Source organism: Perognathus longimembris, chromosome 13 (assembly GCF_023159225.1).
Source record: "Perognathus longimembris pacificus isolate PPM17 chromosome 13, ASM2315922v1, whole genome shotgun sequence".
Lineage (NCBI taxonomy): Eukaryota > Metazoa > Chordata > Mammalia > Rodentia > Heteromyidae > Perognathus > Perognathus longimembris.
In genome coordinates, this window is record NC_063173.1 from 23,712,782 (window position 1) to 23,735,797 (window position 23,016).

At 46.1% G+C, this 23,016-nt stretch overlaps 2 protein-coding genes across 3 annotated transcripts in view; both read right to left on the reverse strand.

Annotated features, from left to right (window-relative positions):
- Positions 1-923, reverse strand: part of Abcc8 (ATP binding cassette subfamily C member 8) — a 73,715-nt gene extending 72,792 nt beyond the window's left edge. Inside the window, exon 1 of the mRNA XM_048360211.1 lies at positions 716-923. Coding sequence (XP_048216168.1) covers positions 716-863 — 148 coding nt within the window. The 5' untranslated portion in view covers positions 864-923. The remainder of the gene's footprint in view (positions 1-715) is intronic.
- Positions 924-20,766: 19,843 nt separating this feature from the next.
- Positions 20,767-23,016, reverse strand: part of Ush1c (USH1 protein network component harmonin) — a 45,470-nt gene continuing 43,220 nt past the window's right edge. The window contains exon 21 of one of the 2 annotated variants that reach the window (XM_048359346.1): positions 20,767-21,302. In XM_048359346.1, the coding sequence (XP_048215303.1) occupies positions 21,290-21,302 (13 nt within the window). In that variant the 3' untranslated portion in view covers positions 20,767-21,289. The other variant, XM_048359347.1, reaches the window with a different exon arrangement.

Below are 23,016 nucleotides of genomic sequence, written 5' to 3' on the forward strand. Positions count from 1 at the left end.
AACTTTGCAGACCACTTTCAAGCCGGCAGGCTGGATGTTGAAGGGATTGCTGCATCCATCACTCAGAAAAGTTAAACACAGGGCTGGAGATATTGCATTCTCCAGACATGAGGGGTAGGGTGTTGGGGGGGGGGGCGCAGGTCCAAATCCCTACCTCTCATCTCTCACCGGCCCCCAGGACTGTTGGAGGCTACAGATCACAGTGAGGCTCAGCCCAGGGAAGGCACTGGGGCTCTCTGGGCCTCCCCCCGTTCCCGGCGCCGGGCTGCGGCTGACCGGCCGGCAGTGTGCCTTGGGGGAAGGGTGACCCGGCTCCCAGCGCTGCGCCACCTAGACGGCGGCGGCGCCCCCCCCCCCCCCCCCGCCAGCCCGCCTTCCTAGCGCACGCGGAGACCTCCACTTTGCCCTCTCTCCATCCCAACTCTGCACCTGAGGTGCCAAAACTTGGCGATCTCTTGGGTTAGGTACGTCCGCTGTTTGGCTCGGGGGGCACCCTCTGCAGCCCCCCGAGAGTGAAGGGATGGCAGGAGTGTGAGAATGCGGGGAGTAGCGGGCGTTGCCCGGGGCAGGGGACCCAAGGAGGGGGAGCAGGACCGCCCGGAGACCCGGACGGAGCACTGCACCGCCCCCGGCTCTCCCTCCCCCCCCCTCCCTCCCGTCCTCTCCTCTGCCCTCCCCTCCCCTCCCGCGCCCTCCTCTGCGCGCGCGCGCTCACCGATGAAAAGGATGGGAAAGGTGATGAAGAGCAAGAAGACGTGCGGCACCACGTTGAGCGCGTCCACGAAGCAGCCGTTGTTGAGGACGCCCTGGTCCACCCGGTAGGCGGCCGAGTGGTTCTCGCTGCCGCAGAAGGCCAAGGGCATGGCGGCTCCGGCTCCGGCTCCGGCTCCGGCTCCAGCTGGGCTCTGCGCGCCTCCCGCGCCCCGGTCCCTCGCAGCTCCGCCACCCAGGCCGGGCTGTCAGCACCGCCGCCCCGCGGGCCCCGCCCCGCCCCGCCGGCCGGCGCTCCTCTCCTCCCCCCGCCCCCCACCAGCCCGCTCTCCAGCCCTCCTTTCCGCTCCACTACCTGCGGGGGCCCGGGGGGCGGCGGGAACCCGGCCAGCCCGGCTGCCCCACCCCCGCCTGCGTTCCAGCTGTGTGCAGGGGGGCGGGGGTGTCGCTTCGTGAGTGCCCCACTGCGCGCGTGCGCTCGGGGAAAGGGGGTGGGCAGGCTGGGTGGGTGGGCACGCTGGTGTCTGAGTGGGAATTGGGGGCATGGAAGGGGGGACCCGAAGTGAGTAGATCCAGGGTCCTGAGTGTTAAGTACACTGGAGCGTGGCTCGAATGGATGCAGTCGGGCTAGTCCCCACCCTACATGAAAGAGAAAAAACCTTGACTTCGGAAGGTGATGGGAAATTTTCAAAAAACAGTCGCAGGTGCTGGGGCTCAAAAGGCCCCCCAGCTCTCTCCCACAAATGGTCAGTCCTTCAACGGTCCTGCTATGTACAGTTATAATAACTTCCATTTTTCTCAAGAGAGAAATGAAGTTCAAGGAGATTACATGAGGGACCCAAGATCTCCTTGTCAGCAAGCAGGTAATGTGGCTCCAACCCAGCTCCTTAGATTCCCCGACTCCACCCTCTCTCCTTTGCTCGTGCCTCTAATACATTGCAATCTGACCGACAGACAATGGGTAGAATGGAGAGAAAGGAGCTGTAGAAATGTATCTGGCCAGACAGCTATGAGCTCTCTCTTCTCTCTAGCGGTTAATGAAACCCAGGGCCTGGCACATGGCAGATCAGTGTTCTGCCGTGAAACTTCGTCACAGCTCAGGGACTGAAATTCTTACCTTACTCTGAGATAGACTTCACAGGTTCAAGAACATGATGAAATTGTAAAGGCAATCACAAGTGCCTTCTTCCAGGACTGTGGTTTGACAGAGTAGAAAAATACTGTAAATGAGAACTTTAGGCTAGATCTAAGAAAAACTTCCAGAGTCAGGGGTATGGAGGATAAGTGGACATCTTCTCAGGAAGGGTCTGAAAGACCCCTTCAAACTTTTCCCTAAAGATTTCTCTGAGCCTTGTACAACAGCTGCTTTGAAGAAGCAGCCTTTCTAGTAGCCTGTCCTACATGCTTGAGCACAAACTAGCCACAGTACCACACACACACACACACACACACACACACACGCCTCTTCTGGGCCACTTAAAATAAACAGAAGTCCAGTCCAACTTGAGCTGGACCATGCACAAAGGACTAGAGCACGTTCAGTGGAGTCTCAGGCTCACTTACAGTGTGACTATTGGGAAATTCCGCCCTTCCCAGTGACTGGCTCTAAAGTGAGGGGCTTGAAGCACGCCGCCCACGGTGTGGATGTAAGAGCTACTTTGAAAAGTGTGGCATCATGTGCACGATGAGGCATGACAGTATTCCTCTGTAGCATGGTTTAATGAGGTTTAATCAACCCAAGTGCTCACCAGAAATGGACTGGCTAAAACAAATGTATGCACCAAATGGAGCTATTCTTACTGGGGCTTCTGGGGGTGGGGGCAAGTACACAGCATGCCATAGACGTATGTATACTGACATGGCAGGATGTCCCAGACAGGCATAGGGCAGCACCTGCTATGTGAAATCATCTATATCTGCATTAGATCCGTGCGATTCTCTATGGGGAGATGCTGGGTCTCCAGGGCTTCGGCACCTCCAGCTGCCCTCCTGTTTCTTACAAAAAGGACTGGAGGATGGTCAGCCACTGGGAGTGGGTACCTCATTTTGAGAAATCTCAGCCATTCTCTGGCAAAATGAAAACCTGGGCTGGATTTAGGGGCTTGGATTCTAACTTCACTAGCCTACCAGGTGGGTGTGGCCTCTAGGCAGGACCAGCCAGGACCTTCAAAATCATTCTGGCTTGAAGGTTATTCAAGCCTTAGTGCCCTATCTCTATGTGGCTGGCTAGGTGTCATCATCGTGATAATGGTCATGATGGTGTGAGGTGATATTTCAAGAAATATTAATCCTTTTAGTAACTTTAATCAATAATGATGGTTTAAAGCAAATAAAAACAGCTGGGCTCTGGTGGCTCACACCTGTAATCCTGGCTAGTTGGGAGATGGAAATTGGGAGGATTGCTGTTTGAGGCCAATTAGGGCAAAATTAGCAAGACTCCATCTCATCCAATAACTTGGTGTGGTGGTGGGGTCATCCCAGCTATAAGGGAAATATAAATAGAAGGGAGGTGGTCACTGTCCAAGCTGACTTGGGCACAAACTGTGAGCTTGAGAACTAAATATCAGGAAAGCACAAGGAGTTGAAGCATTCTCCAAGTGGGAGAGCTCCTGCTCTCAAGTTCAAGGCCCTGGGTTCAAACCTCAATACCACAAACAAACAAACAAAAATCATGATGTTACCCTTGCTATGGAATACTGTGCCAGAAGTACAGAGACCCATGTAGGGTTCCTGCACTAACTTGGAAAGGTGTCTATTTCAGGCAGATGATTGTGAATCTGTGGCCAGGTAGAAAACAAACCAGGGTGCTTCAAAGCACATACCCATAGAGGATCTCAGAATCCATGACAGAGACGATTGAGGTAGAGACCAAATATTTTGTCTGGAACCCAGGAGGCAGAGCAACTTTTTTTTTTTTTTTAACCCATTTCTTCTTACCCCGAATCAGGAAAGAGATGAGAGAAAAGTTCTAGAGGAACTGGAGAGAAGTTCTACCTACAAGTAGAGACTTGAGAGGGAGGGAAGAAGAGTGGGACTGAGGGAACAAGACGTTGAAATAGACTCAGGCTGTACTTAATATTTATCTGCTCTAAGCAAGCATTGCTGAAGTGTTTCCCTTGTGAGCCACATAGAGCCAAAATCTATTATTAGCTGAATTGGTGAGCATATCTAAGTAAGTGAATTAAAAAAATTCAAAATTGGTGAGTGTATTTAGTGTTGTTTGTTGTTTTTTCTTTTTGTATAGATGATGTGTCCTTTCAAGATAATTCTTCAATGATATGGGTGCTCTATGGTTTCAGCTGAGGATAAGGCCTCGAGAAGCTTTGTTAAGAAGAGGGAAAAAAGAAAGAAGAGAAAAAAAAAAAAGAAAGGAGAGCAAGCCAGAGTTGTTGTTTTTTTTTTGGGGGGGGGGGAGGATATTGTCTCTTTCATGGGAACTGTAAACTCACAAAATTTTCTGTTGTCAGTTGTCTCAAAGACAGAATGGGGAGGGGAGAATGGAGTGGGAGAAGAAGAAGTGGGGAAGTTCTGAATCCTGTCATTGGGCAGAATAGCATGGTTCAGTCAGTGAGAGCTGCATTGCTGATGGCGATGATCTGTAATAGGCATTCATTCAGCAGTTGCTTTTTAGCCAGCTGGGTTCCTCTGTAACCCTGAAAAGTGACTATTACTGTGTCTCTGGGAAATTAAGATGGAAAGAGGCTAGGGGACTTGTCCTAGCTCATGAACCCTATGAAGATATAGAACTTCGGCAGGAAGCAGGTTTGGCTGCCTCAGAACCTGGTGCTTGTACCAGTGACTCTCAAAGTATGGTCCTTGCACAAAGCTGCATCGCCTAGCAATTTGTTTGAAATGCAAATTCCCGTTAACTCTGCCACTATTTTGGTAGAGTCCAAGAAACAATCTGTCCTCTAGTGATTAGCAAGTCCTCAAGGTGGTCTCAACACATGTTGAGACCACAGCTCTACCTACTGTCTCCTGGTAAGGACCAAAACCAACAGATGGTCCCTGCCTTCAGGGGCTTACAGTCTGGTGAGGTACAACAAAAGAAAACACCATGCATTTAGCAAAAGAAAAGGAGAGGAAATAAGAGGATAGTAAAAAGAAAAAAAAGAAAACTTATTACGTGTTTATTTTTGCCTTGTGGTTCTGACCCGTGTTTTTTTATTTGTGATTTGGGTTGGATAATAATGCTCGCAGTATGACCAACTGGGCAATTTCTTCTTTCTGACAATTCACACAAACAGCAATAAACTTATCTAATGCCTGCTGCTCTCAAGAAGAGAGAAGGCAGAGGGAAGGGAAGGGAAGGAAAGGAAAGGGAAAGGAAGGGGAAGGTAATTTGGCCTGGCCTGGAGAGGCGGCTTGCAGGGAACTTTGGGTGAAATATGGCCATTGGGGGCAACACAGCCCACATGGGGGAGGGAGAGAAAAGAAAAAAAAAAGATTGTCTGGAGAAGGGAACTAAAATGTGTAATGCTGGGAGAGCTGAGGTGCGCTTTCCTGATGCAGAGTGAGCTAATGAGTCTTGCTAGGAGGAGGTACACTGCGGGAATCATGGGTAATAATGAGGCGGAGGAGGCTGGACTTCTGGTACTTAAGAATTTCCAGCTAAAGTGTTCCCACATACATTCTACCCCCAGGCTGGCTGCACAAGCCATCATTAGGCAGCACCAGCTGTGTGTGCCCAGCAATGGAGGCCTGTGCTGTTCCTACTGTGGGGATAGCACTCTCAGCCATCTTCTCACCTTTCAACAACTGGGCTCAGATGTCCCTTCCTAGTAAAGATTTTCCAAGGCAGTTCACATAAAGGGATTCCCTGAGCCTCCTCCCCACCCCCTTCCCAGGACTGTATACAATTGTACTCATTGGCATTACCACTAGAATGATGATTACTCACTCATGGGTCTAATAGTCTCAGGGGGCGAGGAGCTACTGCAGGGCCAAGACTGACCTGTGAGGCTTTGTGCTCAAGCAGAGAGTTTAACCAGCTCAATGTATAGTCAATAAATGGATCAATGGATGAATGAATGAATCAATGAGTGAGCAAATGAGTGGATGACTCCATCATCAGTGATATTTATCCATGAAGGTAGCACCTGTGTGCTTACTTAGTTGAGTGGAAAATTGATGTCTATATACTTTCAGCTTTCTTGTTACTGTGTCATTAGAGATGTGTTTTCTTTGTTTTTGATAGATTACTCTTTGTTCATGTAGTGACCTAATTATTCTGAATACCTGTTATATGCTAGGATCCCTATGAAATGCTAGAGATAGAGTAGTGAATACAGGGTCCACTGAAGGACCCTGAAGGAACTCACTGCTTAGTCTTTTGGGGAATTACAAATTTCTCATTTTGGCTCGCACCTGTAATCCTAGCTACTAAGGAGGTTAAGATCTGAGGATCATGATTTGAAGCCAGCCCAAGCAGGAAAATTCTAAGAGACTCTTATCTCTAATAAACCATCAAACAAACAAAATAAAAATAAACAGAAGTGGAGCTATGGAGCTTAAATGGGAAAGTGCTAGCCTTGAGCAAAAAGAAGCTCAGGGACAGAGCCCAAGCTCTGAGTTCAAGCCCCAGGGCTGGCACAAAAATAAATAAATAAATAAAAATAATAATTACTTAATTTTTTTTCTGTTTACGAGAGTGAATTTAAGTGAGCAACCAGCATACTTCATGTACGTATATGGCCTGTTGGGGAATAAAACCTCTTTGGATTTCCCTGTGCTCCTTTAAAAAGCCCTACCCTCCTGAGACCGGAAATGTTTGTGATATAAAGATAAGTAAGCTTTGCTTCTGCTTTCCCTAGAGGCATTTTTTCCCTTTGCATACATGAGAGAGCTGTAGCTATTAGTCTATGTAATGGTTCTGTTCTGAGGGATAGTGAAATACACCCGCAGTTCAATTCTAGGCATATAGCTAAAAGGACTGAAAGTAGGACCTTGAAGAGCTATTTGTACACTCACGTGTGGATCGCAGCAGTATTCCCAATAGTACAATGCTGGAAGCAACCTACACATGCCTCAGTAGATGGAGAGCGTCATCAAAATATACTATATACATCCAGGGGAGTATTTATTTTTCAGTCTTCAAAAGAAGGATATTTCAGGTTAGAGATGTAGCTTAGTGGAAAAATGCTTGCCTAGCATGCATAAGTGCTTGGTCCCATCTCTTGCCCCACATAAAAAGAAAAAAGGAAAGGAATTCCAACACAAGTCACAAATGGGTGAACCTTGAGGATATTACAATTAGTGAAATAAACCAATCACAAAAAGTCTAAGTGTTATATGTGAGGTACCGGAGTCATACACACAGAAAATAGAATTTGGGTTGACAGAGGATAGGAACCTAGTAGTTCTCTTATTGTTTAATGAGTATAGACAGAGTTTCAAGTTGCAAGACGGAAAGTTCTGGAGAAGGATGGTGATAATAGTTCCACAATAGTGTAAATGTACTTGATATAATTGAACCGTATGCTTAGAAATGATTAAGATGCTAAGTTTAGTAGCATGTATATTTTACCATTAAAAAAATAAAAGGTAGCCTGGCCTGGTGGCTCATGCAGCTATGCAGGAGGTGGGAATAGGACTGTAGCCTGAAGCCAGCCTGGGCAAAAGCACGAGACCCTACCTGAAAAATAAAAGCTGAAAAGCAAAAAGGACAGTGAATATTGCTTAAATGATAGAGCACCTGCCTGCCTGGCAAGTGCAAGGCTCTGAATTCAAGCCTGGTACCATTGAAATAATTATGAGAAAATGAAACTTCCCTTAAGATGGCCAAAAGGTTACAGTCAGAACTAGGTCACTAAGTTACTTGCCCAAGGTGCCAGGAAAACTAGAACACTGTCTTCCTAGATTTTTTTTTCCCCAAAAGATCAAGATGAGAATCAAATTCTCTTCAAGGAAGCAAAGCTGTTTATTTTTTTCTCTTTCTGGCTCAGAGGGGAATGTCTCCTGTATAAAAACCTAAAATCCATTATTTTTTATTCCTTGCTCATGGAGTGTCCCGCCATTTGCCACTTATGCTGGAGATTTTTCTTTTCATTCAGATTTCATGACACCATCCTAGGAAGTAAGTTGTGGGCAAAGGAGGGTGACATGCTTTAATTTACAGGAAGGTAATTTGTCTTTGTTCTGTGTGTGATCCAGATATTCTAAAGATGAATACAAAAAACCTAGCATGCATATATGTATATGCACACAGACACACAGACACACAGACACACAGACACACAGACACACAGACACACACACACACACACACACACACACACACACACACACACACACACACCCTCAGCTGGTGGCCTGTTAGGAGCAAGGACTATTCTCCCAGTGAAAGGGAAAGTACACAAACGACTGTTTTGATGTGAAGTTAGAGATAGAGAACTTCTCTCATGTGCTGTAGGAGCAGATGTAGAGTTGCAGAGAAAGGACAAGAGAACTTTATCTTTAAGAAAATTTAGTTTGTAAAAATTATATTATTTTTAATTATCTTTCTGTACAAGAGTACAATGAATCTTGATCAATGTCATCCATTCCATCGTTCTCCCCATCTCAGAGCCCATCTTGAAAACACTCCAACAGCAGAGCTGAGCTACTCAGAGTAAATGCTCAAGACATCTGGGACTGTACTTTCTGGTAGAATGGGTTTAGAATAATGGAAGCCATCTTTATCATTCATTATGTCAAAAGAGCCTATCTGAAGCCAGGCATTTGTGGCTCAGGCCTGTAATCCTAGCTACTCAGGAGGTTGAGATCTGAGGATCACAGTTTGAAGCCAGCCCAGGCAGGAAAGTTTACTTGTAGGGCCAAGAAATGGGGTGGGAAAGTCTGTATATCAACTTGGCTGGGCTACACTATAATTAGATATTGGATCACATATCAAAGTTGCTATGAAGGTGTTTTTCATTTCTTTCAGATGATAGTTGTACTTGTCAGTAGACTTTGTGTAATCACCTTCTATAATATGGGTGAAACTCACCCAATTATTTGAAGGCCTTAATAGAAAAAAGACTAATAGCCTCCAGGGAAGAAATTTTGCCAGTAGGCTGCCTTTGGCTTTGAACTGAAATATCAACTCTTGGTTTCCCAGTCCATTGATCTGTCTTGCAGATTTGGGGCTTACTATTCCTTACAATTAATTGTGTGAGCCAACTTCAGTTTCCTTCCTTCTTTCCTTCTTTCTTTCTTTCCTTCTTTCTTTCCTTCCTTCCTTCCTTCCTTCCTTCCTTCCTTCCTTCCTTCCTTCCTTCCTTCCTTCCTTCCTTCCTTCCTCCCTCCCTCCCTTCCTTCCTTCCTCCCTCCCTCCCTCCTTCCCTCCCTCCCTCCCTCCCTCCCTCCCTCCCTCCCTCCCTTCCTTCTTCTTTCTATCTTTATTTCTTTCCTATCTTTATGATACTGGGAATTGAATCCAATGTCTCACACTTGCTATTTAAGTGCTCTGCCACTTGGGCTACACATCTATCCTCTTTTGTTGTTGTTTTGTGTTTGAAACGGGCATTATTTTTACCTGGTTAGCCTTGAACTTGGCATCCTCTTGTCTGTGCCTAGCTAGAATCTCAGACATACTCCACCCTCCCAAATGAGCCAATTCTATTTATTTATTGATTGGTTGGTTGCCAGTCCTAAGCCTTGAATTCAGGGTCTGGGCACTGTCCCTGAGCTTCTTTTTGCTCAAGGTTAGCACTCTACCACTTGAGGGACAGCACCACTTCTGGCTTTTTCTGTGTATGTAGCACTGAGGAATCGAACCCAGGGCTTCACGCATGCTAGGCAAGCACTCTACCACTAAGCCATATTCACAGCCCCTAAGCCAGTTCTTAAAATCATGTATATTCTTTTTCTTTAGAGAATGCTAATTAAAACAGGATAGAGTACTGATGCCTTTGTTTTAGCATCTGGCCCCAGCTCAACTTGGTATCAAAATGACTGGCCTTTTCACTTAAATGGTCCGCTCCAGTTGATTTCCTGTCATTTGAAACCCCAAGGGGCCTTCTCAAGAGTAAACAGCAAACTCCTCAGTTCATTCCAAGCCCAGAGCTCCCCTTTTATAATCACTTAGGCCTTGAAGGCTGAATAGAAGAAGTTCATGTGGCTTTGAGTAGGGGGAACAACTTGTGAAGATAGAGGAAAGTGATGAGGCAAGGCAAGCCCAGGAAACCAAAGTATTCAATGTGGCCAGAGCGAAGGAAGGGATTGTAAGAGGATGTAAAAGTGGTTAGGGGCCAGGAGATACTGGGCTTTGAATGGCAGATAAGAATGGATTTTGCCCTAGGGAAGCAAGGGAAATATTGAGGATTTTTCAAGCAGAAAAGAGCCATGATCTCGAAATAGGGAGACAGGGTCTGGCAGGCACCATCTTGGCCACATGGTGGATGATAGGGTCTGGCATCTTGTCTTCATGGTGGGGGAAGATGAAGCCTCTACCTCCCAGGGGATGGGCATCCTTGAATCCCTGGAGGCAGGACTAGGCACTTGGAGTTTCCTGTGACTCTGTCCTCTGACCTGACCCTATTTAGGCCCAGACCAGCACAGGCGCCATTATGCCATGCCACATGTCTCCATGTTCGCACCCTGTCTCCTGTCTCCTGGCTCCTCTCCAGTCACCATGGCATCCCACTTCAGCTCTCCACTGGAGCTAAATTGGTTTGTTGGTATTGTTTTTGTTCTTTCTTTGCTCTCTGGCCTGTTTCTTAACTGTGATAAGTGTATTTGCTGGCTTCTGGTCTTTGAGACAGAAGTCCACCATGTGATCACTGGCCTTTTAATAAAGACTCCAAGATTTGACCTCTCAAAATGTGGCTTCTCTGTTTTTTTTTTTTTTTTAAACCTTATAACAATCTGATTCAGGCTTTGGCTGGCTAAGTTCTGCAATGTGGAAAACACAGAAAACAAAAGCAGGAGGATCAATTTTCTGGCTGAATTTTTTTTCTTTCTGATCCTTCTGAAATCAGATTCTCTGCCATTTCTTATTTGCCTAATATTAGTATTGTAGTACAGTGATTAATGGTATAACTCTTGGAATAACTCTGCCTAGGTCTGCCACTTACTATCTGCTTAATGTTAGGCATGTTACTGAATGTCTTGGTGTCTCAGTTTCCTCCATGGAGACTATGCTCTTGTCTTCCCCTCAGAGTTGATTTTTAAGGATTAAATGCATTGCTACAGATTTGGAGCCCTTCACCATGCTGATGCATAAGCACCTGGTATCGATGATCCTTAATTTACAAAGAGGTTACAGCTTAGATGGGGTTAATGTCCTGTTAACCCCAACTTTTCATTAATATGTTAAAAAAAAGTCTGAAACAATCAACTTTAAAAGAGGATATGTTTATTTAGGCCCACAGTTTTGACATCTTAAGTCCACGATCGGGTGGACCCATTGATTTTGAGCCTGTGGCAAGACTGCGCATCATGGAAGCAGGCATGGTCCATGGCCCATGGTGCATAGTGAAGGAAACCCTTGCCTCACAGCTAGAAGTCAATCCCCAAAGAGCAAATCCCCAAAGAGTCCCCATTAGCACCCATCTCTTGAGGTTTCCACCACATGTCAACTCAGGGGCCTTCAGAGAATAGTCTATCAAAGTTGAAAGTATGGTAAATTTTAAAAAACGTACTTAAAAATTGTCGGGAGCCGAGCTAGCAGCTAAGCTCATCCTGACCTCTGGCTGTGCTGTTATCACAAGGAATGTGGTAAGATTTGGCTTAATTGACAGCCAGCACTTACCAAGATGTTTTACTGTGTCCATAGGCGCCTGGTTTATGTTTACCATTCAGCCTTGTCTTGTTTTATTGCCTCCTGTTATTTACCGACCTAAAAGCTTTCTTATTTTCTTAAACTTTGGTAACCCTATGCCTTTCCCTGGTTCCCAAACTGCATAAAAGCTGGATGTTAAGAATAAACGGGGCTGCAGTCTTGAGGTTCAACCTTACGGCTGTAGACCTCCCGTACCCCATCTTTGTCTCTTGTCTTTTTTCTCTTGCCTTATTTTTCCTTTTCCGTATCCCTGCCGCCCCTCAGTCAGGATTTCTGTTCCCCTGCCGGCTGGCCCGGCAGGTTTGGCGCCTGGAACAGGGACCTGAAGGCCTGGGATCGACGGCAGGTGACCCCCGCTCAGGTAAGGACGTCCGAATGCTTGGGAAGGAGAGCGGGAGGAGAGTGTATCGTCGGGAGTAATAAATTATGGGACAAGGTAATAGCCGCATGCTATACATGCAGGCCCCCAAAGGCATGCTTAATGCCCGGGCAGTGAAAGTTGGCCAATGTAACTTAGAACGTTTCTTTTATTTTATTGAGAAAGCATGCCCCCAGTTCCTGGAGGAAGGAACCAATAACTTAGAAACTTGCTAGAAAAAAAAAAAAAAAAAAAAAGGGAACATTATGATGCAACTGGCCCTGAGAAGACCTCAGTGGATGCTATTATTCTTTGGTTTCTGGTCCGAGATTGCTTAGATCTTAGCCATGAATAGATTAAATTCGATCAGTCGATTGGAGAAACTGAACAGGGACCTGATGAGTGTTGCCCAGCTCCGGGAGCGTATGCTGCTGCCTGGGAAGAGCTGAGAAAATTAACAAGACCTGAACCCACTGAGCTAGACATTAAGGAAGACTCAGATGGCTCAGACTCTGAGGAGAAATTATTCAATAAGCCTATTAAAGATAGATTGACCTATGTTGAGACTATGTTAAAAATCAGTTATAGCTCTGTTGTCACAGCTTCATCCAGAACAACAAACTCCTTTAAAGGGAGTCCTGGCAGACTTACAGCTCTCCTAGGTGCAGGCTGCTAGCAGGGGGAAGGGACCTGAGGCTAGGGAAATGCTAACACCACCGAGGTAACTTCTCCTGACCCAGCGCTCTATTTCCATCCACCAGGACAGATTTGAAACCCCAACCAGGGTGAGTGACCATTAGCCTGGAGCTTACATTTTTCCATAAATCCACTGGGCTAGGTCAAGGAAATCAGCAATTGTGGGTGTTTGGAGATAACTGATCTCTAGTTCAGCTCAGCTGGTTGCTCGTCAAGTCTAAATTGTTTCAGGAAAGCTGCTCAAGTTTGAGCCCAATCTTATATATTTGGAATATTTTGCAGGACTTACCTAACTTCTATGAGCGCTCAGGCAGATGAAGTTCTCTCTGTCTCTTTTCCTGCCTCCCTCTAAACTCTGCCTGCCTGCCTGTGACATAGGATGGGTATCGATATTTGTTTAATATCTGCTTTAAAAGACTCAAAGAAAGGCTTTCTATTCTTGTTAGTGATGTTTAAGTTTTCGAGACTCAGTTAAATTCTGCTTGTTTGGCTAAATCATAAACTTTCTCTAGCATTGAGTACATGGTAGACAATAGGACTGGTTGGAGTGAAAGCCTGCCCATCCCCCAGGTGACAAGCATGCCAAATTCCTGGAGGCTGGGCAGGGACTTGGAGTCCTGTGACCTTGCATGTCAAAGGTGCCTTACAATTCAAATGCTGGAAGATGAAGGTGTCTTACTGTGAGCTCACTGTCTGTGTTCATGTCCTGTCTCCCATAAGCTCCCCTTGGGAGCTAAACTGGTTTCTCAAAATGTGGCTTTTCAGATGATCTGAAAATTTTGGTTTGCTGAAAAGGCTTTTTTTGTTTACTATCTAACCACGTGGTTCTAGAATATAGGCAAAATAATATCATTTACCACTGGAATTCCAGAAAAACTTACATGGCCAATTAAAGAACAATTCTAAGCGCGCCCCAAAACGTGTGCACATTGTCTGTATGTGTATGTGTGTCTATGTCTATGTCTATGTGTTGGTAAAACTTAAAAACAAAAAAAAAAAACAGGTTTTAAGCCCAAACTGATATGTTTGGGAGCAAACAAATGTGTCTAAGAAAAACTCCAAAAGGTTTTAATATACAGCACGTGATATAAGTACAATGATGTACAACCAGTGTGTTATTCTTTATGTCTATCTATGCTAAGAGTCAAGTGTACATCTAATCCTGACAATTCTTTGGTATACACTAAGATTTTGCTTCTCCATTTTTTTTTTCTTTTTTCGCTGTGCTCTCATAAACTCTTTAAGATCAAGGGACCAGAGTCATTTTGAAATAACTGCACAGGTGTGACTATTAACCTAAATTTTCTGGAGCCAAAATTAACATCTTGCTTTATAGGATACAGGTTGACATGTGTGCTATCTGAGTGGACCGTGGCAGTCTATGGCTACAGAAAGCTGCCTCCACAGTAGGCTCCCAAACTGGGAGTTGTTTGTGACTCAGAAACTGCCCTGGCTGCTACAGAGAGCAGACTTGGTTGGCCTTCAATCTGTGTGGATTTTGTGACTAGAAAGATGGTTAAAGGCCCAAGCCTTCTAAAATCTGTTTAAAAATGCCCTTAACCAGTCTGTGTAGAAATTTACAGGCAACAAGCAGGAAATGTGACAGCCTATCCAGGGAACTCTACTAAAGAATTATCCAGATGCAAACCATCTCTCCTGCTGGCCTGCTAATTTGGGATGGAAGACACAGCCACTTCAGATCCACTGAAGCTGAGACTTTTATTGCTATTCATTTGTTTTCTCTTTCACGTGCCAGTAAGGTAAGGTTAAATAATATGATTAGATTTAATGGCACATGGACCCCATTCAGTCTGCTGTTCTTTAACTGTTACAGCAAAACTCTGGCAACTACTTGGTGGTCAACTTACAGGTAAACTCTACTCCTTTTGTTCTCCTGTTGCTTTAATTGGAAATAAAAAGGGCTTTTATGGCTAAGACTCTTTGGATAGTTCAAAGCCAGCCCAGGCAGAGAAAAATAAAAATCCCTTTTGGTCATATTTTGGGTCCTTATTATTTTACTAGTCAGAAATTACAGGTTAAGACTTCTCATTTACATACTTTGTATGATTTTCAAAATTTCTGGGAGATATTAATTGGCTTCTCCCTTATCTTAAATTGTCCACAGCTGAATTAAAACCCTTATTTGATCTATTAAAGGGGGACCCTGACCCTACATCTCCCAGAGAAATGACAACTAAAGCAGCCAAAGCCTTGAGCATAGTAAATTCTGCCATTTCTTCCCAACATGTAAATTATAGATTACTCAGCCCCTTGGGAAGCTTATATTTTAACTACACCTCATTCTCCAACAGTGGTCCTCTGGCAGAAGGGACCCCTTTTGTGGCTTTCCTTGCCTGCTACTCCTTCAAAAATATTAATTCCTTATTATGAATTGGTAGCCACCTTAGTCCATATGTGCCGTGTGGAATCTTGTAAGTATCTTGGACGAGATCCACAGGTTATTTACATACCCTACACTTTGCAGCAGCAAGAATGGCTTTATATTCATTGTGATTCCTGGGCCATTGCTTGGGCCAATTTTGTGGGCATAATTTCACATCATTGTCCCTCCAACAAATTAATTCACTTTGCCTCTCCTTACCATTTAGGGAGGGCAATGCTATTACAGATGAGGCTACCCAAATTTTTCTTTCTCAAATTGACTTGTCAAAGCAATCACATGCTGCCCACCATCAAAACAGTCGTGCCTTACGTCAGCAATTTCATATTACTCGTGAGGCAGCTCGTCAAATTGTAAAAACTTGTCCCAACTGTGCTACCTTCCTGCCTGTGCCCTCCAATGGGATTAATCCTCGAGGCTTAGTGGCTAACCATGTGTGGCAAATGGATGTTACCCACGTCCCCTCTTTTGGACGGCTCCGCTTTGTCCATGTTACAATAGACACTTACTCTAATTTTATTATAGCTACTCCTCTTAGCGGGGAAGCTGGCAAACATTGTATCTCCCGTGCCTTATGCTGCTTTGCTACTATGGGACTTCCTAAACATATTAAAACTGATAATGGTCCGGGATATGTTGGACGAGCTTTTAAAACTTTTTGCAAATCTTACCAAATTGTTCACTCTACAGGAATCCCCTATAATCCTCATGGTCAAGGAATTGTCGAACGGGCCAACGGTTTGTTAAAACACCAAATTTCTAAATTAAAAGGGGGGGAACTATACCCCTTCTCTCCTGTTAATATACTTTCTCATGCTTTATTCGTACTAAATTTTTTAAATTTGGATTGCAATGGCCACTCCGCAGCACAGCGGTTCTGGGAAAAGAGAGAGCAAAGAGCTTTTGCTCAAGTTAAGTGGAAAGATCCTTTAACGAGTGCTTGGCACGGGCCCGATCCGGTATTGACATGGGGTCGAGGACATGTCTGTGTTTTTTCACAGGATGAAAATGATGCCCGCTGGCTACCTGAGTGTTGTGTTCGGATTGTGGAAACTCATCAGAACAGTACAAGCGCTGACCCACTGGGCTTACGTGTCAGATCCACCGATTGTGCACCCTGCGACCTGGGAGGGAGCTGAGGTGTTCGTCCATGTCAACAGATCAGCGTATGGTACAGCTCCAGACCGTTTTGTCCAACACGTTAAGATGGGAGATTTTGCAGCTTCTGGCATTGGAACCCCTTTATGCTTTACAACTGACTCCAACAGTTATATTCCAGGCTGTACTGTAATGCAATCCATAAATCATAGAATTTGGCCTGATAATAGTCAAGTATATAAGAATGACTTCATTGCCTACTGGGTTTCCTGTACATGCCAGTTCTACCTCGTCCTTCATGATACCTCGCTACATCAACTCCTCTCAAATTGTAGAATCCACGGGAGAACTGCACCCCATAAAGTGTAGACATGATCACCCTTTTATAACCAATATTTCAGGAACTAATTCTCAGCTGACAGACTGGTCCGGAGCTAATCTCACCAACAAGTACAACCCAGGTCTGTGGTGGATGAATGGGCGCCCTCAACGTCATGTCTGGATGTTAGTGGCTGCTCTGAATAATATCTCCTGGCCCACTTCTACTTCTTTAAAAAATATTACGAGTTGTGTAACACCCCCTTATGCTATTATGTATGGACCTTTTAATATTTCTATAGAAGCCATGTATTTCAATGTTACTTGCACTAACTGTTCTTTTACAAATTGCTTGTATAGTGGCCTTACTGATTCTGCAATTGTTATTAAGCAACCAACATTTGTTATGCTTCCTGTAAACTTATCTGAAGCTTGGTATGAAGAAACAGGTATTCAAGTGTTAAAACATTTAAAAGAGCTGATGTGCCCTAGACGATTTGTAGGGCTACTAATAGCAGGCATTGTAGCCTTTATTTCCTTAGCTGCCTCTGCTGCAGCGGCCACTGTGGCTCTACCACAAAATGTGCAGACAGCTCACTATGTTAATCAGCTTGCTCATAATACCACGCAAGCCCTGCACTTTCAAGGCAGGATTGATGATAAAGTAGAACAAAAATTAGAAGCATTGTATGAATCTGTGCTGTCACTGGGAGAACAAATTCGTGCCTTACAAACTTTGCAATGGGTGTGCTGTCATGCTGGGTTTGACTTTATTTGTGTGACCCTCCATAAGTATAATGGGTCGAGCTATTCTTGGGAACAAGTTGTAGCACATCTAAATGGTATTTGGCACCATAATAACTTGTCCTTAGTTCTCTTTCAACTCCATAGACAAATAGCCGGACTAGAACAAGCTCCGCCTTTGGACTCTAAAGTGGCAGAAACAGCAAAAGAACTGTTTGAACAACTTCAACAGTACGTCCCTTCCTTAACTAACGTTAAGGGGCCACTAATGACATTGCTCGGCCCAGGGATACTTTTGCTGATGGCTTGCCTATGCCTTCCTTGCATTGTACGCATATTGCAAAACTCTTTCATGAGTTTAGCCAGCCAGCTGCATAAGGTCAAGCTCCAAGTAAATGAATTTCCCCCGAGAGGAACCGCAGCCAGAGACGGGTATGAGGCGGTGCCAGCCTTAGACCGACCTAAGACAGGGCCTTCAGCACTGCTCTGAAGTTGTTCCCCAAGACGGGTAAGGCGGGCTGGGGCACCCACCCCACCTAAGACAGGCGGGTTCGCTTCTTTTAATAAAAAGACGGGGGAACTGTCGGGAGCCGAGCTAGCAGCTAAGCTCATCCTGACCTCTGGCTGTGCTGTTATCACAAGGAATGTGGTAAGATTTGGCTTAATTGACAGCCAGCACTTACCAAGATTACTGTGTCCATAGGCGCCTGGTTTATGTTTACCATTCAGCCTTGTCTTGTTTTATTGCCTCCTGTTATTTACCGACCTAAAAGCTTTCTTATTTTCTTAAACTTTGGTAACCCTATGCCTTTCCCTGGTTCCCAAACTGCATAAAAGCTGGATGTTAAGAATAAACGGGGCTGCAGTCTTGAGGTTCAACCTTACGGCTGTAGACCTCCCGTACCCCATCTTTGTCTCTTGTCTTTTTTCTCTTGCCTTATTTTTCCTTTTCCGTATCCCTGCCGCCCCTCAGTCAGGATTTCTGTTCCCCTGCCGGCTGGCCCGGCAGGAAAAATATTTCTGAGGGGCTGGGAATATGGCCTAGTGGCAAGAATGCTTGCTTTGTATACATGTAAGCCCTGGGTTCGATTCCCCAGTACCACATATATAGAAAATGGCCAGAAGGGGCGCTGTGGCTCAAGTGGCAGAGCACTAGCCTGGAGCAAAAAGAAGCCAAGGACAGTGCTCAGACCCTGAGTCCAAGGCCCAGGACTGGCCAAAAAAAAAAATTTTTTTTTGACACTCAGTGACAGAGCATCATATTGTAGCAATGCAGCATGGTACAGGATGGTTGTTTCTCTCATGATGTTGGGGTTGACTGGCAGCTGGGTTGACTGGCTCCTACTATATAGGCAAATCAGGGAAATGGTCAAAATTCATGGTATGGTTTTTATTGAATGCCATGCTGTAAAGTTGAACCACAGTAAATCAGAGACAGGTAGTCATCAGTAGCACTCTTGTTGCTACTAAGGTGTGTTGGGGACTTCTGGGATGCAAATCCCTATCCCAGGAGGACAGCTGCAGCCCTTTGCCCTCTCTCTGTGTGAGGGGGCACACCTGCCTTCCCCAGGAGTCCACGCCTATCCTTCCAGTTCTCACAGAGTCAGGGCTAGCCTGGGCCCTGAGGGTCAGGGAAATGTCACCACTGGGAAGAAACAAGACGTGGCTCTGAGCTCTGAGAACAGACTTTTATCCACATATGAGTTTTAAGAATTGGACTGGAACCGGGTGAGAATGAGGTTCCCAGATACACAGGCCCAAAGGGAGTGTCTCAGAAGCAAAGGCCATATACGCAGCCCTTTCACCATGACTGCCAGAGACAGAAGTGAGAGGCTCACATGCAGCTGCCCTGGGGACAAGCTGTGGGAAGCAACTTCAATGAGGGCTAGAATGTGAAGAGTTCACAGTCAAAGGCATCTCAGGATTCTCAGCCTTGGAGGCTTGTGTCTCTATTGTGTGATTCAGTAAATGTGGCATCCTACCACCTTGGGCCCAGACAGTGTCCTGAATATCTAGGCATAGGGGTAGATTCTAGGGTAGCAAATAAAGTCACCTAGTGGGCCAATGTTTGGAGGTTTCTCAACAAGGTCACTCAGTGGCTTCTGTCAGCTCACTTCTGCTGCATGGGATGGAATGGAGTATCTGGGAAGAAGTCCTGGACACTCATACTTGGTCACTAAAGAGCATCTCCATGTCTGGTCCCTTTCCATTGGGACTCTGGCTTCAGCTGGGTTTCTCATGGCTCTCCAAGCAAGCCAGAAACTGCCTTAGGCACCAACTTTATACAAATTCTCTAGATCTTTTCACTTAACCAATTAAATACTAACTAATCTGCTGTGTACTTTGGGTTCAATATGGAGCATCTTTCTAAAGGGAGCTGACTTCATTGATGACAGTAAAGAGGCTCAGTGTAGCTCACATTCCTTACCAGCCCTATATGACTTTATGATTCAGGGATTAATGTCATCCCCATTGCCAGCCTCTCTTCTTGCTCTGCCCAGTTGCATGCCTCCCCTGATCTTACTCTTTACTGTCTCACTCATCAAGGCCTCATGAGCAATGACATTCACTCGGAGGTGTCAATAATTAAGAACAGCTAGAGCTGAATTTCAAATGGTGTGATTCTAGGCATCTCAAGTTGAAGAATTCCACAATGGTGTTTGTAGATCACTAGAGGAGGTAGTCATTGTGGAATAGCAGAATATTAACAGTCCTTCAGTTTGGGGAAGAATTATTCTGCATAAATCCAAAATCTAAGGTCCCTACCCTTTAAGCATATATTAAAGGTAAGCCTCTAGCCCAGTCTTGGCACATAGTAGATGTCTACTTACCTTGGTTTTGGAATTGTTCCAGAGCCAAGTGTTAGATACAGAAATATGCAAGAAATTCCTCCACATGATTACTACTGCAGCTAGGTCATGCAGTCTGAACTGGGCCTAGGATTGGTTGGCTTCTGAACCAAGGGCTGTCCATTTGAGTAAGTTGGTTCAGTTAGTCCGAGCCAGGCAGTTATGGAGCTACCACCGAAAGTCACCTAGAGTGAGGCAGATGATTAAGATGGCCAAATAGAGCCCTGGGGAAGCACAGGAAGCCAATGGCAGAGGTGGCTGAGGAGTTGCAAGACCATAAGACATCCACCAAAGGGCAGAGAGAGCTGGGACTCTAACTTCAGGAGACTTTAAGTCATGTCCCACTTCTGCTTTCAATGATGTCTTGTCTAGTTGTCTTGGACCACACTCTCTTCTACAGTCTTTGGTCCTGGTAGCCTGGAGTTTTTGTAGTTGTATTCTCCTGCCCCAAGACCTTTCTTCCTCCATGAGGTTCTGATGGATGTCATTACATGGAGGAAAGTGGACTCCCTCCCACCTGTCCTGTCCAGATGATCTCCAGAGAAGCACCTGTGGCCATCCTGTCTTGGACAGAATTAGGCATTCTACACTTGAGGTTACCCTTTGGGGCTTCATGCTTTCAAGAATCGGAACAAAGCTCCTGTCCCACGGACATTATACTCTGCCTCCTTGCCTGCCAAGAACACAACATAGCCCAGCACCATGGGCCTCCTATTCCCTCATCCTCTGTTCCAGTCTGACCCTACATATCTGGTCACCTCCTTCAAGTCAGGCTCAGATCACAGCTCTGGGAGCTGTTTCTCACTATTAAATAGCGGGTCAAAACCAGGTGGTTTTTTTTTTTTTTCATTTGATAGCCTTGATTCTGTTGTTCAAACTCACATTCACTCACATAAACTGGAAAATAAATCAGTTTTTTTATTATTAACGAGCTTAGAGTAAGATTTATAGCATTAGGATGCACAAGAGATGAATGAGGGAAAGAATAGAGAAGACATAGAGCTAGGTTCAATTAGGGCTCAAGGAAGGGGGGTAGGAGTCTCCCAAAGCTGGGAGAGGCCAAAGTCACAATGCCAGAAGCTAGGAACAAGAAACCCATGAGGTTCTGTCCAGAACAGCTGGTTCCCTGTCCTCCATCTTGGCCTTCAGGAGTAGCCCATGTGTTTCTTATTCAGCTTTCGTTATGGGTCAGATGAGTTTAAAATTCCTGGGTGCTGAGAACGCCATCTGGAGATGCTTTCTGATGCCTGCTTGACTGGCTTCTCTCAAAGCTGGTCATAGGCTTCAACTCAGGTCAGGAGGTCAAGAGTTCCCCCTCTGCTAAGGGTGGATTTGGTTTCTCTCCCTGGACTTTAGAAGAAGGTCCTGCAAGGAAGAGAAAACAGACCAGATGGGTGCAGACCTTGTGGGTGATGCTTAGCCTAGGGTGAGGTCCCACTGCTGGGACACCCACACTGGCGGCACAAAGTCCTGCTAACCTCCAGGGTCCCCTCATGGTGTGGCCCTGAGAGACTCCACACCAGCCACAGCCACAGCACACAAGAGACCAGGGAGAAAGCAGAAGGGATATCTGGGATGGAGATGCAGATGACCAAGAAGAAGAGGGAGGGGGGAAGGGTCCCTTGCCAAGAACAAGTGATCAAAAAAACAGGGCCATTTAGGTTACCCCAGAAGCCATGACACAGCAGGCTCACTATCTTGGGGACATGAGGCCCTAATGTTTTGGGAAGATTGCAACAGAGAAGCCTACAAAGTCCAAGATGGGGTCAGCCACAGAGGCTGTCAGCTGCCACATCCAATCCCAGTTTCACAGCCACGGGGCACAAGGTGGACAACCCACCAAAGCTGGTGTCCACAGTGAGTCCCACAGACAGAGAGCATGGATCCAGGGAAGGAGAAGGCAGAAGATAGTGTGGGCTGAGCAAGTATCAAGTCATGACAGGGCACAAACAGGACAGGAGCCAATGGAATCCACCAACCCTGGTTCTTTGGACTAGCCTTCAGGACCTGTGCATGGCCCTGGTTGTGCCCACACCTGGGCAGCACTTATGGGAAAGGCTGGCATCTCTGGAGGAGGATCGGGCTGGATTTCCTGTGGCTTAGCTCTTGGTACTCTCAGTACCTACAGAGAACTGTGCTCAGAGTCACACTGCTCATTTGGGGGCTGTGTGTGACCCAAGGTGGGTCCCAAGGGCTATGAAGTGTCAGAACCCCTGGGTCCCCATCCAGAGCTCCTAACTTGGGCTCTACATATTCCCTTGAGTCCCACAGCATTTCAGAGGGGCTGGCAGTATGTCTCAGGAGGCGTTTCAGGGTGCCTTGTGTCTTCCTCCAAACACCAGTCCAAAGAACCTGCATCAGCACTGGCAGCAATGGCCACTGCATGCAGCAGCACGGGCAGACAGAGCCCTGCGGCCGCCTGCCTATTCACCGTGGGCTCCAGCTGCAGGAGAAACCCGTGTCTGTACACGAGAGCACGGTCTTCAAGGAGCTTTCGGACCGGCTGGGGACTTTCGGCTGCAGAAGAGGGAAGAGAAGAGCTACATACGCAGAGCAGAGCAGGAAACAAAAGCGCTTGGTTACTCCCGGGCAGAGCTCTGTCAAACCACTCCCTACTTGGCTCCTGCCTTGGCTCCTGTCTAGACCCTGGGTTCCAGACCTTGGTTTCTCCAAGACATGCAATAATTCAGACTCTTCTGGGTAGGGAGCTGGTCAGTATGGCCATGGACAGGCAAGTAGGGTGTGGCCAGAGAGCGTGTGAGTGGTGGAGAGGTGTTGTGTTGAGGTAAGGGTAGAGATGAGATGCCACAGAAACAGAACAGCAGATAGAAGTAGGCATGCGTGTGAAATGACAAGAAGAAGCAGAAACCTGGAGCCACGAATAGAGAGAAACACAAAGTAAGCAAAGGAGAGGGAATGGTGGGGGTGGAGGGCAGAGAAAGGGGGGAAGGGGGAATGTAGGGAAAAGGGACTCCTGGGGCGATAGACTGACAGGAATGATACGGGGAAAGAGAAAAGAAAAAGGGAAAGAGTCAGACATGGATAGACACAGGGACTCACAGACAATGGCAGGTCAAGT